General features: G+C 36.3%; 1 protein-coding gene and 1 pseudogene across 1 annotated transcript; both read right to left on the reverse strand.

Annotated features, from left to right (window-relative positions):
* Positions 1-6,769: 6,769 nt before the first annotated feature.
* Positions 6,770-7,424, reverse strand: LOC146363961 (uncharacterized; annotated as a pseudogene).
* A 2,214-nt stretch (positions 7,425-9,638) lies between these two features.
* Positions 9,639-13,109, reverse strand: LOC146363962 (uncharacterized). Its single transcript, XM_084916710.1, has 5 exons — positions 11,689-13,109; positions 11,386-11,535; positions 10,121-10,192; positions 9,903-9,981; positions 9,639-9,744 (listed from the first exon to the last, which is right to left on the reverse strand). The coding sequence occupies exons 1-4, from the start codon at positions 11,848-11,850 to the stop codon at positions 9,913-9,915; spliced, it is 453 nt and encodes a 150-aa protein (XP_084772836.1). The 5' UTR covers positions 11,851-13,109; the 3' UTR covers positions 9,639-9,744; positions 9,903-9,912.
* Positions 13,110-13,642: the final 533 nt, after the last annotated feature.

Consider the following 13,642-nt stretch of genomic DNA (forward strand, 5'->3'; position numbering starts at 1 on the left):
GAGTGTCTGTTATATTTACCACAAACTGCTTTAAAGGTTCAAAATAAATACAATAACTAAAAAATGCTTTTTACTCTTGTTACAACAAAACAGTGATTCAAAAGGTTTCATTTCACAGGACTGCACAGAAAAAATGCAGGAATGTAAAACAATTGTAAAATCTTTAGATTTGCAAATATGAATTTCAAGTTTAAACACCTGATTCAAAAACAAATGACTTGAAGAACTTATTCATTCATTTATTCATGCACTTACTTTTCCCATGCTGTCAGTCGATGGTCAGTGGTTTTGCAATCCAACAAATTTCTGCTTTCTAGTAAATCCTTGCTTTGCAACCGCTGTGATAGTCAATTTCTCTCCAAGCTCTGGATTGAAATGGTGAAGACCTTTCCTTGTTGTGTTTCATATATCTTATGTTACTTTAAACGGTAACGATAGCAACAATGGAATCACAACATAATTTTGTTACATAGAAACCTGCTGCCATGTGCCACTTTAAAATGTCTTTTTGTTTTAATTTATAGTATAGAAATACTTTTTTATCATACAGCCTCCATTTAAAAAATTATTTTTAATTAAAAAAATATCACTTTTTACTGCACTTGGTGTTCTGCATCCCCAAAAGTTGATTCTGTTCATCTGGATGTAGCGTTTTCATTGGAAGAAACATTTCATCACTCATCCAAGTGACTTCTTTAGTGTCTTGGTGTTGTGTAAATAATCTTTCTTGTTACATAAAGATCTGACAGAGTCCTGTGCTTGTGCCCGTTCATTCACCCAATATTTCCCTACCTATTTGCCTCAATGAGCAGTTGTAAAGTGGTGTGATAAGTTGTGAAATTCATGTTTTCATTAATAACTGAGGTCTCATGTACTCCATTAGTCCTAATGTCAAAATGTAATAAATTATTGGGACCAAAAAAAAAAAAGATTACAGGTTTCAGAGCATCATACGCTTTCATCCAAACATCTTTTTTATGGAAGAGGTTTCACATTTCAGCAAAGCGATGGCAAACAGCATGTCTTACAATAGCATGGCTTTGGAGCAGAAGAGTCCAGGTGCTGAAGACTGGATGTGACACACTGTCTCAAAATTTGAGTGCGGTTGCCATTAAATTCAAGATGACTATTTTCTTTAAATAGTACATATTTTCCATGTCCTACTGCCTCAAAACTAGTGTCAGGTTTTGTAGCGTGATAGTGTGTGGAAGAAAAAAAAAAATGTGGAAACTAAAGACACAAGACTAAAAACAGATTTTATTTAGCATTTATTAAACCAGGTAGTCCTTTGAAATTAATATTTCTTTTTCTGACATGAATCAGTTATGTAATCATTTTAGGAAGTGAGTGTCATTGTCATTAATCATCATACGTTCTCAGGACATCTTTGCTTCACTAGAAAAAAGTCCTTGTTATATATGTCAGTGTGTGTATATAAATCTAGTAATTGACAAATGAGAAAGTTTAATAGTTTTGTTCAATAACTAACAATATAGGTATTACTACACTGATTTATTAAGAAGCTATAACAAAATATGCTAAAAAAATGTTGTAGGTATTTTTTTTTAGCTCTGTTTAATGTCCCCACAGTGCAGCACTCTGCTCTCTAGTCGTGAGCGCTCAGCTTCAAACACCAGCAAATGCCTCTGCAGTGTCTCCACAGGACCAGACCGTATCAGTGATGGATCATTGTTCTGCATGCATATAAAGATATATGAAAACAAAAATTAGCCATCACAGAGCAGATACACATAGATACGACACATGCATCCTTTAAGTCCTGCATCACCGGTACAATAAAAGCAAATACAGACAATCTCAAGTGGAAGTAGAACACAGCAACAACAAATCTTATCTAAAATTAGATATTTAAAAAATTTTAAAAAAAGAGTAATGAGCACTCACTGCCACAGCAGAAATGAAGGCATGCATAAGGCAGTAGTCTGCTCCACCGTGTCCACTCATACCGAACTGCCTGTTATAGTCTGCTGTGTGCTTTCTGGATTTCTGGGTCAGGAAGTTGAACACATGGATCTCGTGGCCATTGCATGAGAGCTCGCCCTGAGAAGATCCAGTTCATTATGTAGGAAAGAGCTGAATTTTAGTAACAAACTTAATTCTATGTTTATCAAATCCAAATACTAAAGATTCAAGGAGATATCATTTCATCAGCCGCACATCAGTAGTATGAATGATAGCTCATCGAACTGGTTTTATCAAAAAAGTTTTTGTCTGAATATTGAAACTTTGGACACCCTCAAAAACAGGACAAAGCAAAATTGAAAGTATTGTAAAACAACTGAATCAGTTTTATCAAATAAGGCAGCGGTCCCCAACCCCCGGGCCTCGGACCGGTACCGGTCCGTGAGTCGTTTGGTACCGGGCCGCGAGAGTTGAGGCTCAGGTGTGAAATGTATGGTTTTCAATGTTTTTATCGGTTTTCAGCGTTATTTTGTTATCGTTTTTATCATTAACTCGGTTTTCCTTGGTCTTTTCACGTGTGTTATGAATAAATCTTCTTTTTTTCGGTACCGGTACTAGTTTTATTTTGTTGTATTTATCTGTGACACCTTAAAGGCCGGTCCGTGAAAATATTGTCGGGCATGAACCGGTCCGTCGCGCAAAAAAGGTTGGGGACCGCTGAAATAAGGAATTGCTAAAATATAATAGTTTTTAAATCAAATGGTCATAAAAAAACATGAAAATACACAGATTTCTGTGAAAGTATGACGAGGCAGGAAATCCCTAATTATAATAACATATCATTGTTAAACCATATTTCAACATATTATGGAATGGGTGATTTTGGTCTGCGGTTCTGCTTTATGATGCAGAAGAGTGCCTTTGTCCTATGAAGTAAATAATATGCTCCTAACAGTTTGAACCGTTACAGGGTCTATAAGGATTAACAGTGCTGTGATATATAATGTTTCTTACCTTCTGTATCTGTAAGCATTCACACTTTTACTTTTATATAATTCATTTGCTAATTAATGTGTTTCTATGTGATTTTCTTCAGTCTCTCATTCTCATCTTTCCCAGAGACATTAATTACAGTCCTACCTTGCTGCCGTAAATGGTTGTTTTTCGCTTACAAATCTCCTCAGTGAATGCCACCATGGAAAAGGCTGCCGTCACACCCCCTTCAAACTCCATGTTGACAACAATGCTGTTTAAGTTAGCAGACTTAATATCACTGCTCTGTGTTTAATGCACAGAGCAATTAGAAGGATTATTATCAAGTATTTCATTAAATCAATCTTTAAGAGACAGTTTTATCTGTTGAGCTGTGTAATGATCTTCAGTTCAGTTTTTATTTCAAACATTTCAAACATGTGCCTTCACAATCATTACAAAATATCATTCCATTATTGTTTGAAAAGGAGTAGGCAGAAGTATTTACTTATTTGTCCCTACCCCCTCAAGTTTTACCTCTCATTCATTTAATTTTTTTTCTTTTAGTCTCAAATTAAACAAACAACATATGAAACAAAAGTAAAGCAAAACAAAACAAAACATACATAAATCAAAAACAAGAAATTAGCAAGCCCCACCACAGTATAGTTTCTTTCATATGAAAAATACAGAATGTGTATATTTGCAGATACACAAGTTATGGAAAAACAAACAAACCAAAACAAAAAAAACAAAAAAGAACCACAACACCATTACCAGCAACATTACCGTCCTGGGTTAACCCCGTTTTCTTCATTCTTATACTTATTTAAAATTAGGTTTTTATATTTTACTTTAAACTGTTTTATGTTTTTACTGTCTTTTATTTCTTCTGTTAGACTGTTCCATAATTTAACTCCTGCAATTGAGATAGACATAGTTCTTACAGTTGTTCCAGCACTTTGTATTTTTAAATTCCATTTCCCTCTTAAGTTATACCCACCTTCTCTTTCTATGAACAATTTACGGATTTCTTTTGGAAGCAATTTATTTCTTACTTTATACATTATTTGCGCTGTTTTAAGCTTCACCAAGTCTTGAAATTTAATAGCTTGCATTTTGACAAAGAGTGCATTTGTATGGTCCCTGTACCCCACATTATTTATTAATCTAATGGCCCTTTTCTGTATTATAGTTATTGTTTGTGTGTTACTTTTGTATGTGTTTCCCCAGACCTCTACACAGTAGCTCATATATGGCAGTAGTAAAGCACAGTATAAAATGTGCAGTGCTTTCTGATCCAACATATGCTTTGCTTTCCCCAGGACGGCAATGCCCCGTGCCAATTTCCCCCGAACATAAGTAATGTGTGGTTCCAACAGAGCTTGTGGTCAATGATCACCCCAAGAAATTTTATTTCATTTACTCTTTCTAAATATACATTGTCAACACATATTTCTACTTTGATGTTTTTCTTTTGGTTTCCAAACAACATAAATTTGGATTTATGTAGATTCAATGATAATTTATTTATATCAAACCACTTCTTTAATATCGTTAATTCCTGTGTGATCATCTCCAAAACCTGTGGCAATTCCACACCTGAACACAGTATATTTGTGTCATCTGCAAATATTACAAACTTTAAAATCTCCGATACTCTGCAGATATCATTTAAGTACATAATAAACATTTTTGGACCCAGTACTGAACCTTGAGGTACTCCACAAGCTATATCCATCAAATTAGATTTATATTCATTTATTTGTACATATTGTTGCCTATTCCCTACATAGCTTTTTAACCAGTCCAAAACCACTCCCCTAAACCCGTACTTTTCCAGTTTTTTTAATAGAATTTCATGATTAACAGTATCAAACGCCTTCTTTAGATCTAAGAAAACGCCGAGCGCATACCTCTTATTATCCATACATTCCGTTACCTTTTCCATTAAATCTATCAGTGCCAAAGCTGTTGATCTGTTGCTTCTGAACCCATACTGACTATCTGTCATTAATTCATATTTTCCCACAAAACTGTCAAATCTTTTTATGAAGAGTTTTTCCAGTATCTTAGAGAACTGGGAGAGTATTGACACTGGTCTATAGTTTGTAAAATGATGCCTTTCACCGGTTTTGTAAATGGGAATAACTTTAGCAACTTTCATTTTTTGTGGAAAAACTCCTTTTTGAAACGACAAGTTGTATATTTTAATGGTTTCACAATACCATCAATAACTGTCTTTACTGTTACCATATCAATATCATTCCAGTCTGTACTGGTTTTGTTCTTAAGTCCTCTAACTATGTCATAAATCTCTTTCTCTTCCACTGCTCTTAAAAACATTGAGCTACTACTACTTTCCTTTCAATATTTTCACCAGTGTCCCTTTCTATTCCATCAACCTTTATTTCTTCTGCCAGTTTTGGCCCTATGTTTCCGAAGAATTCATTAAAGCCATTTACTATCTCTTCCATGTTATTAATACTTCTTGTCCCTTCTATAAAGTACCCAGGGTAATCCTTATTCCTTGATTCATTTTTGATTATACTGTTTAATACATTCCATATATCTCTTGTGTTATCTTTATTGTGTTCTAACCTTTTAATGTAATACTCTCTTTTACAGGATCTCATTATATTAGTTAATTTATTTTTGTAAGTTTTATACTTCCTTTCAGTTTCTATTGTTCTCTTTTTTATGAATTCTCGATATAGGGTATTCTTTTTTTTGCTGGCATTTTGTAGTCCTTTAGTCATCCATGGTCTTCCTGCATAGTTGTGTTTCCCATTGATTTCAATTACTGGGCAGTTTTTATCAAGTAATGTGTTAAATGTTCTTAAAAATCCTTAGTAAGCTTTATTAACTTCTGTTTGTTCATATACAATATTCCAATCTTGCTTTAAAAGTTCATTTCTAAGACAATTTAATGTCTTCTCTGTTCTTATTCTTTTGTGTATAATCTTATGTCCATCGTTGTTCACTTTATAATGGCAATTATAAGATGCAAAGACTGGTAAATGGTCACTTATATCATTGATTAGCAGCCCACTTTTTATATTTCCTTCTATTATATTTGTAAATATATTATCTAATAGAGTTGCACAATGAGATGTTATTCTGGTCGGTCTTGTTATCAGTGGAAATAAACCCATGCTGTACATGGAATCAATAAATTCTTCTGTACTCTTATTATGATTTGGATTCAATAAGTCAATATTAAAGTCCCCACAAATAAACATTCTTTTCTGATTTATATTTGTAAATAAGTCCTCCATATTATCCTTAAATATCTCAATCTTAGATCCTGGTGTTCTATATATACAACTGACAATTAGGTTTTTCCTTTTTTCCATACTTATTTCCACTGATAAACATTCCATCACTCCATCAATAACAGTTGTCATTCTTCCCATTCTTTCGTACTTTAGGTTTTTATCAATGTAAAGTGCCACTCCACCTCCTTTCTTGTTGATCCTGTCTACATGAAGGAATTCATATCCATTTATTTTAAAGTCTTCTTCTTTTCCAGGAGTTATCCAGGTCTCCGATATGGCTATCACATTGAATGGCTGTTCAAACTGTGTTATGTAGTCTTTGATGGATTGAAAGTTTGCATATAAGCTTCGACTATTAAAGTGAACCATTGTTATACCCTGTTCTACCTTGAATTCCTTTTTAAGTTGCTCATTTGTATAATAATTGCATTCATTTGTCTTATTGTTAAAGAAATTACAATCAGGATCTATGTTGCTGTCATACATCAATGTCTTATTTTCAATATCTATATGAGTTGTTAGTTGAAAATTGTCAGACATATGCGTTGGTTGTGCACTTGGACGGTCCCATCATATTTAGCACTCCTTCGCATTTATCAGTTATATTTTTCTAGTTCCGTCATCTCTTTGATGACTAGAACCTTAGCCTGCTCTGGTGTTCCATTTAACTTAATAAATATTTTACAGTCTGACGTCCAAGTTGACTGTATTTTCTTCTGTTTTCTTAATATTCTTGCTTGTCTTGCAATGTCTGCATTTTTCTTGATTAGGTGATCATTTAAATAAACATTTGTACCTTTTAGCTTTCTTCCTTGCTTGAGCAGTTCTTTTTTCTGTTTTCTATTAACAAAACGAATGATAATGGCAGGTATTTGATTTTTGTTTTTCCTCGGAAGAGGATGGCATCCCTCAATATTTTTACTCTCCATTTAGAATACATTTGCTTTTAAAGAAGGCCATTACCTGCTCTTCCAAAGAGCGTAGCTCTTGCTCGGGTGGCTCCCCTCTCTCTGATGCTGCTACCCGTGCATATGTCTGATGCTTGGTTTCCAGTCCTGTCACTATCACATCATTTACTCTTGAATATTGTTCCAGATCTGACACCCGTCCTTCCAGCATAGCAATCTTCTTGTCCTTTTCCTCGCTCTGCCTTCTTAGTTCTTTAATATCATCCATTAAATTGAGTATCAGTTTTTGTTGTTTTGAAATTGTTGTTATTTCTTCAGACATAAAGTTTAGGGATTTCTTTATGTCCTCCACTTCCTCCTCATTAACATTGCTCCTCTTAGGCGGCATCTTAACAGCGTTAAGGCCCGCTGGTTGCGAAGCACCCTTGAGGGTTGCCGAAGCCCGCCCTGTCCTGGCAATTGAAAACAAAATTGCTTGCAGGAGGTCAGAGGGATCTTCCAGGAATGGTGACACTCCTCTTAGGCGGCATCTTAACGGCGTTAAGGCCCGCTGGTTGCGAAGCACCCTTGAGGGTTGCCGAAGCCCGGCCTGTCCTGGCAATTGAAAACAAAATTGCTTGCAGGAGGTCAGAGGGATCTTCCAGGAATGGTGACACTATTTTCCAAAGAACTGAATGGTCAGTGGGCGGTGATTTTATACCTGCTGATCTCTAATTTCAGTATCAAATTTGGAACAACATTCAGTGCTTGGAGTGCTTCACACTAGATGGCTCCATCTAGTGTGAAGAATCAGGAAAAACAGAGGATGTTGCTGAACCAGAATGCTAACGATGTGGATCAGCACATCAAAGAGAAGCTCGATCTGAAACAAAACGATCTCCCATTACTGCAATATTCAGGCTTTCCATACACAAAGGATACTGCACACATCAACGAGAGTATTGTCCACAGAAAAGGTAATGGTAATAAAGTTAATCTCATGACTTCAGCAGTTCAGTGCTACTTGTCTGACTGTACAAAGTTGTATTATTCTGCTATCCCCGCAAATGGTGGAACTTCTGTACATAACTAGCTGCTATAGCAAAGCTACTTGGCTAAATTTATTGACTTTTCCTGTTTGATTTTATACCCTTTTCCACTTTGTTATATGTGTTTCACTATTAATGTTGCATTATGGTATTTTTCAAATGTTATGGTTCTGAATCACATGTTAATATATATATCCTACCACAGGAATTGAGTTCACTGATTTTCAGTCCAATTCTTGTGTTTGGCATACCTCAGCCTTTACTCACTGTTTCCCTTCCTTAAAATTGACTCCTCGAACTTCGAAACAAAGGACATTTATGATAAGGATTTTAGCTAAAATAGACAGGCCTTTGCTGGATTTTTTTAAGGCTACACTCTACACCATCCCCTCTGCGAATAGCTACCTTATAGTAGTGGAGGGGTTTCTGTGTCCCAGGGATCCCAGGGGCTGTGTTGTCCGGGGTGCTTTGGTACCCCGGCAGGGTCTCCCATGGCCAATATGTCCTGGGTGAGGAACCAGACAAAGGTTCAGAAGACCAATATGAATACAATATCAAGGGAACAGTTCACCCTGCCCAGGATAGTGTTACCGGGGCTCTGCCCTGGAGCCAGGCCCAGGGAGGGTGGCCGAGGGCGAGTGTCTGGTGCCCGGGCCTTAGTCCTTGGGACCCGGCCGGGCACAGCCTGAAAAAGGGACATGGGCCTATCCTCCTGCAGGAGGCGCCATAGGGGTCAGGTGCAATGTGTACCGGGCGGCGGCATTCTCTACTTTGTACATTTGTCAATGAATGACACCATTGTGAGAGCGAGAGAAAAATGAACTAGCAATACAACAAAACTCATCAATAAACCAGCGCAGATAATGGTTTGAGCATGAGCTTTCTTTCATTAGTGGCAGTTTCCAGATTGATAAAGAAGTGAAACCATATTCTCAAAATCCAAACAATGAATTAGTTTAATGCAAACAATGTTAAGGCTTTACTGAATCTTTTAGCAAATTTTTATTAACCTTAAAAAACATAAAATAAATGAAAACATAAAACAAAACATTAAAAGACAGATAGGCGCGACCCTTTGGAAACATCCCATCAAATCAATAAAAATCTAAAACTGGTCCATTAGATTAGTTGGTTTTTATTTTGTTTGTTTTATGTCATAACATGAAAAGTCAAAAATTTATTGTAAATGAAGGATTATAACAGAATTGACAGAACATCTAAATCTAAACTTATCACTACTGTATCTTAAACACTAAAAGCTTTTTTTAAAGTTAACAAAAAGAAATGGTGAGATATTCTGAGCGTACTATTAGTACATTTCGAATAACTTATCATTACTACTCTATATTTTAAACTTAGCAGTAATTATGTAGGTAGGAAGAAAAAGAAATGTGTAAAGAAATGTGTGGCCGGTGGATTTGCCACTTAAAGACTCTCTAATGGAGACTGCCCATTAGTGAGTGAGAAATACTCCATCTGTGGTCTAAATGAAGACCTGTTCCACCACCCCGACACCATACCCAGTACATTAACAATTTTTGGTAGAAAACAATAAGGGAAGCGCACGGTGGAGCGGGACCCATCGGTGTGAGTCTGGACTCTGTAGTACCCGCTCCGGAATCTTTGGTGTTCCTGCTGCAGTAACGAAAAGGAACAAACAGGTTAAAAATGCTCCAGTCATTAGAGATCAGAGGACAAACATTTAAAGCTGAAGTGAATATAGTGAATACATGACAGTATTTTTTTTTCTTGAAATATTCACCACTGATGCTTACAGCATTGTGATTACTCACCTCTTCCTGGTCAGCCTCCTCTCTTCCAGGGTTGTAAAAAGAGGTAGAAGACTGGTTGGACCACATGATCTTCGTTTATCTGAAAATGCCAGTTTTAGAAACAAGTGTTTTTTTTTATCACTCACATCTTGTATTTGTAGAATTTAGAAAATGTTAAAACATGTACTTCTCTGTGAGCATACAATATACGTTCTATTCACCTCCTGATGAGCACCCACCTGTCGTCCATGCTGGAAGCCAGAGCTGGAGGGCTGAGGGCTGGATCTCCTCACTGGCCGACCAGTGGGTAGCTGTGAGATATCACTTGATGTTAAGCACCGAAAATGCTAACTATTATTCTTACGTTAGCAGTTTCTTTTATTTTTTTCAAAAATACTACAGATAACTTCAACAGAAGTCAGTTCTGTATGCACACTGGGGATGGTAATTAGTTTGTGAATATTGAAATAGTCATCAAACTGCAAAAAAAAGATACCTTTATGTGACCAACATGAGTTCAAATATACTGTGCTGCTACATGCTGTCAGGACCAGAAGGTGGCAGTAATGTGCATATAGAGACTGTATAAGGCACTAATGACTGCGGGTATGATGTGTGTGCAGCACAGTGAGATCAGACAACAAACATTTAAAGCTGAAGTGAATACAGTGAATACATAACAGTATTTTTTTCTTGAAATATTCACCACTGATGCTTACAGCATTGTGATTACTCACCTCTTCCTGATCAGCCTCCTCTCTCCCACGCTTGAAACCAGAGGTGGAGGGCTGAGGGTTGCACCACATCACTGGCTGGGCGGTGTTTACCTGTTAGAAGAACTTGTGGTTAGACTGGCTTCGCTTGTCTAAAAATGCCAGTTTTAGAAATAAGTCTTCTTTTATCACTCACATCTTGTATTTGTAGAATTTAGAAAATGTTAGAACGTACTTCTCTGTGAGCATACAATATACTTTCTATTCACCTCCTGATGAGCACCCACCTGTCGTCCACACAGGAAGCCAGAGCTGGAGGGCTGAGGGCTGGATCTCCTCACTCGTCGACCAGGGGGTAGCTGTGAGATATCACTTGATGTTAAGCACCTAAGATACTGACTATTATTCTTACATTAGCAGTTTCTTTTAATTTTTCAAAAAGATAACTTCAACAGAAGTCAGTTCTGTATGCACACTGGGGGTGGTAATTGGTTTGTGAATACTGAAATAGTTAGCAAACTGCAACAAAATGTACCTTTATGTAACCAACATGAGTTCAAATATACTGTGCTGCTACATGCTGCTAGTGCCAGAAGGTGGCAGTAATGTGCATAGAAGGGGTCAGAAATAGAGACTGTATAAGCCACTAATGACTGCGGGTATGGTGTGTGTGCAGCACAGTGAGATCAGACAACAAACATTTAAAGCTGAAGTGAATACAGTGAATACATAACAGTATTTTTTTTCTTGAAATATTCACCACTGATGCTTGCAGGATTGTGATTACTCACCTCTTCCTGGTCAGCCTCCTCTCTCCCACGCTTGAAGGCAGAGGTGGAGGGCTGAGGGCTGGATCTCCTTGCTCTCCAGTCACGGTTCAAGTGTAAACCAGAGGTGGAGGGCTGGGGGCTTGAGCTCCTCACTGGCTGGGCAGTGTTTACCTGTTAGAGATGGAGTAATGTGTGTCAAAACTCTTGGTTTGTCTACAATGCCAGTTTGTATTTTTTCACCACTCAGTTCTTGTTTTTGTAGGATTTAGAAGATGTCAAAACATTTACATTGTCTATGAGCTGATGAATATGCTTTCTACTCACCTCTTGATTGGCATCCTTCGGTCGTCTACGCTGGAAGCCAGAGGTGGAGGGCTGAGGGCTGGAGCTTCTCGCCAGCAGAGCACCAAATGTGGTCCAATATGTTTTTTCGGGAGGGTGTTGGAGGGATTCAGGGCTGCTGTCCTGTAGCCACTTTGTCTTCATCTTTGCCTGTCAGGGACATTCAACAACCAGGTAAACATAAAGGGCAAACATACTCAAATATATGAAGTCATGGTACAAGTTTTGTTGTGATCTGCTTTGTTTTATTCTTGCTATTATTTACAGTTAAACCATTTCAGTGTTGATGTACTAATACCCATCAAAACACTGGTGCTGAATAAATGACAGTGACTGACACTGAGGTCATAATTCTGATTGCCAAAGCTGCCAGACAGGATTCAAGGTGTAAAAAAAAAAGATTTAGTTGTATTTATTTCACTGTAAGACATTTTCTTAAAGAACTAAAAGAAGTTTTGTGGATTAAAACAATAATGAAATGAAAAATATATTCTAGAAACCACTGTTCTGTTATTAAAATGTTAACTGTAGTGAAAAATATATTGTAGGTTTATGTTTTCTGTTTCAATACACATTTCAAGTAATTTTTATTATGATATGACACCACATTTAAAGGAAAAAGCAGAGCATTAGAAATATTTCATTTTTACATAGATATAAACAAAATGAAAACAGTTCATTTTATCTGAAGATTTAAGTTTTGTAATGCGTTTTTTTGTTATCATTATTAATATTATTTTTCTTTTGTTTTGCTTTTTTAAATTTGGTCAGTGGTTATTATTTTGTTTACCTTTAAATTTTTAAATGAGTCAAATTCAGTAACTGTGTGTGTAAAGGCTACAGCTGTGTGGAAGGAAGGAGATAGGTGCCAAATGCAGGACTTGCAGGACACAGAGGGATGAACTAAACGAGCTTGCGCTCTAGAGAGCTGAAATAGGGGTAACAAGAAAATAAAGCATAATAACTAGAAGCTAAAAAAAGTAAGGTCTCAGGAAACTGGAAAACAAGAAATTTGTGTCCCACAGTAAAGGCACAGAGAGACAAGACAGTGAACAGAGGGAAGGCACATTAACAAAACGTAAAGACTGGAAATAAGGAGATGCTAAAGAGCTTACAGAACTAGAAATACAGAAACAAAAACCAAGAGACTAGCAATGAAAAATCATAACAAATTTAAGTTCAATTCATAACAATAATAATACAAAACACAAAACACTGGGTCACCGACCGAGGGCCGTGACAGAGTGTCTGTTATATTTACCACAAACTGCTTTAAAGGTTCAAAATAAATACAATAACTAAAAGATGCTTTTTACTCTTGTTACAACAAAACAGTGATTCAAAAGGTTTCATTTCACAGGACTGCACAGAAAAAATGCAGGAATGTAAAACAATTGTAAAATCTTTAGATTTGCAAATATGAATTTCAAGTTTAATTACCTGAGCGATTCAAATGAAGTGACAGTTTTATGTATCTTTGCTAGATTTTGTTTTTTGGTGAGTTAGTTTTCAACATTGTGTATTAATTATAATATTTTCATGTACAGCTGTGTAAAAATCATTGATTTAATTAAAAGCAACAACAATCAACAAGAAATCGTATGTTTTTCTCGTTTTAGGATTCCTGTAATATTAATCTCACCGCTAGATGGCACCACTGCACAATGTCTTTCATTCCTGAGTTCATTACGTTGCTGAAAATGTTCAAACTGTCACTTCTGTCATTACATTACATGTAAATATACAGTATCTTTTGCTTAATTTTAAAAATAGGCCTAGTCCATTCAAAACATAGTAAACATCTCTAAGACAAGTTACTCTAGTGTGAATCAAACCAGCCACTTTACAATTATTTATTTGCTTATTTTCCAACATTGTTCAGGTTGGTGATAAAGCTATTATAGGCTATTATTGGATTAGAGATCAAATGTTTTGC

The sequence above is a fragment of the Perissodus microlepis genome, chromosome 20, assembly GCF_051167445.1.
Source record: "Perissodus microlepis isolate ML-2025 ecotype Zambia chromosome 20, ASM5116744v1, whole genome shotgun sequence".
Taxonomy (NCBI): Eukaryota; Metazoa; Chordata; class Actinopteri; order Cichliformes; family Cichlidae; genus Perissodus; species Perissodus microlepis.

Coding starts and splice junctions, on each gene's coding strand:
- LOC146363962 (XM_084916710.1), bottom strand. CDS start 11,850: ATGAAGACAAAGTGGCTACAGGACAGCAGCCCTGAATCCCTCCAACAC. Junction 11,536..11,688: donor CGAAGGATGCCAATCAAGAG/GTGAGTAGAAAG, acceptor CATCTCTAACAG/GTAAACACTGCCCAGCCAGT. Junction 9,982..10,120: donor GCTTCCAGCATGGACGACAG/GTGGGTGCTCAT, acceptor TGGCATTTTCAG/ATAAACGAAGATCATGTGGT.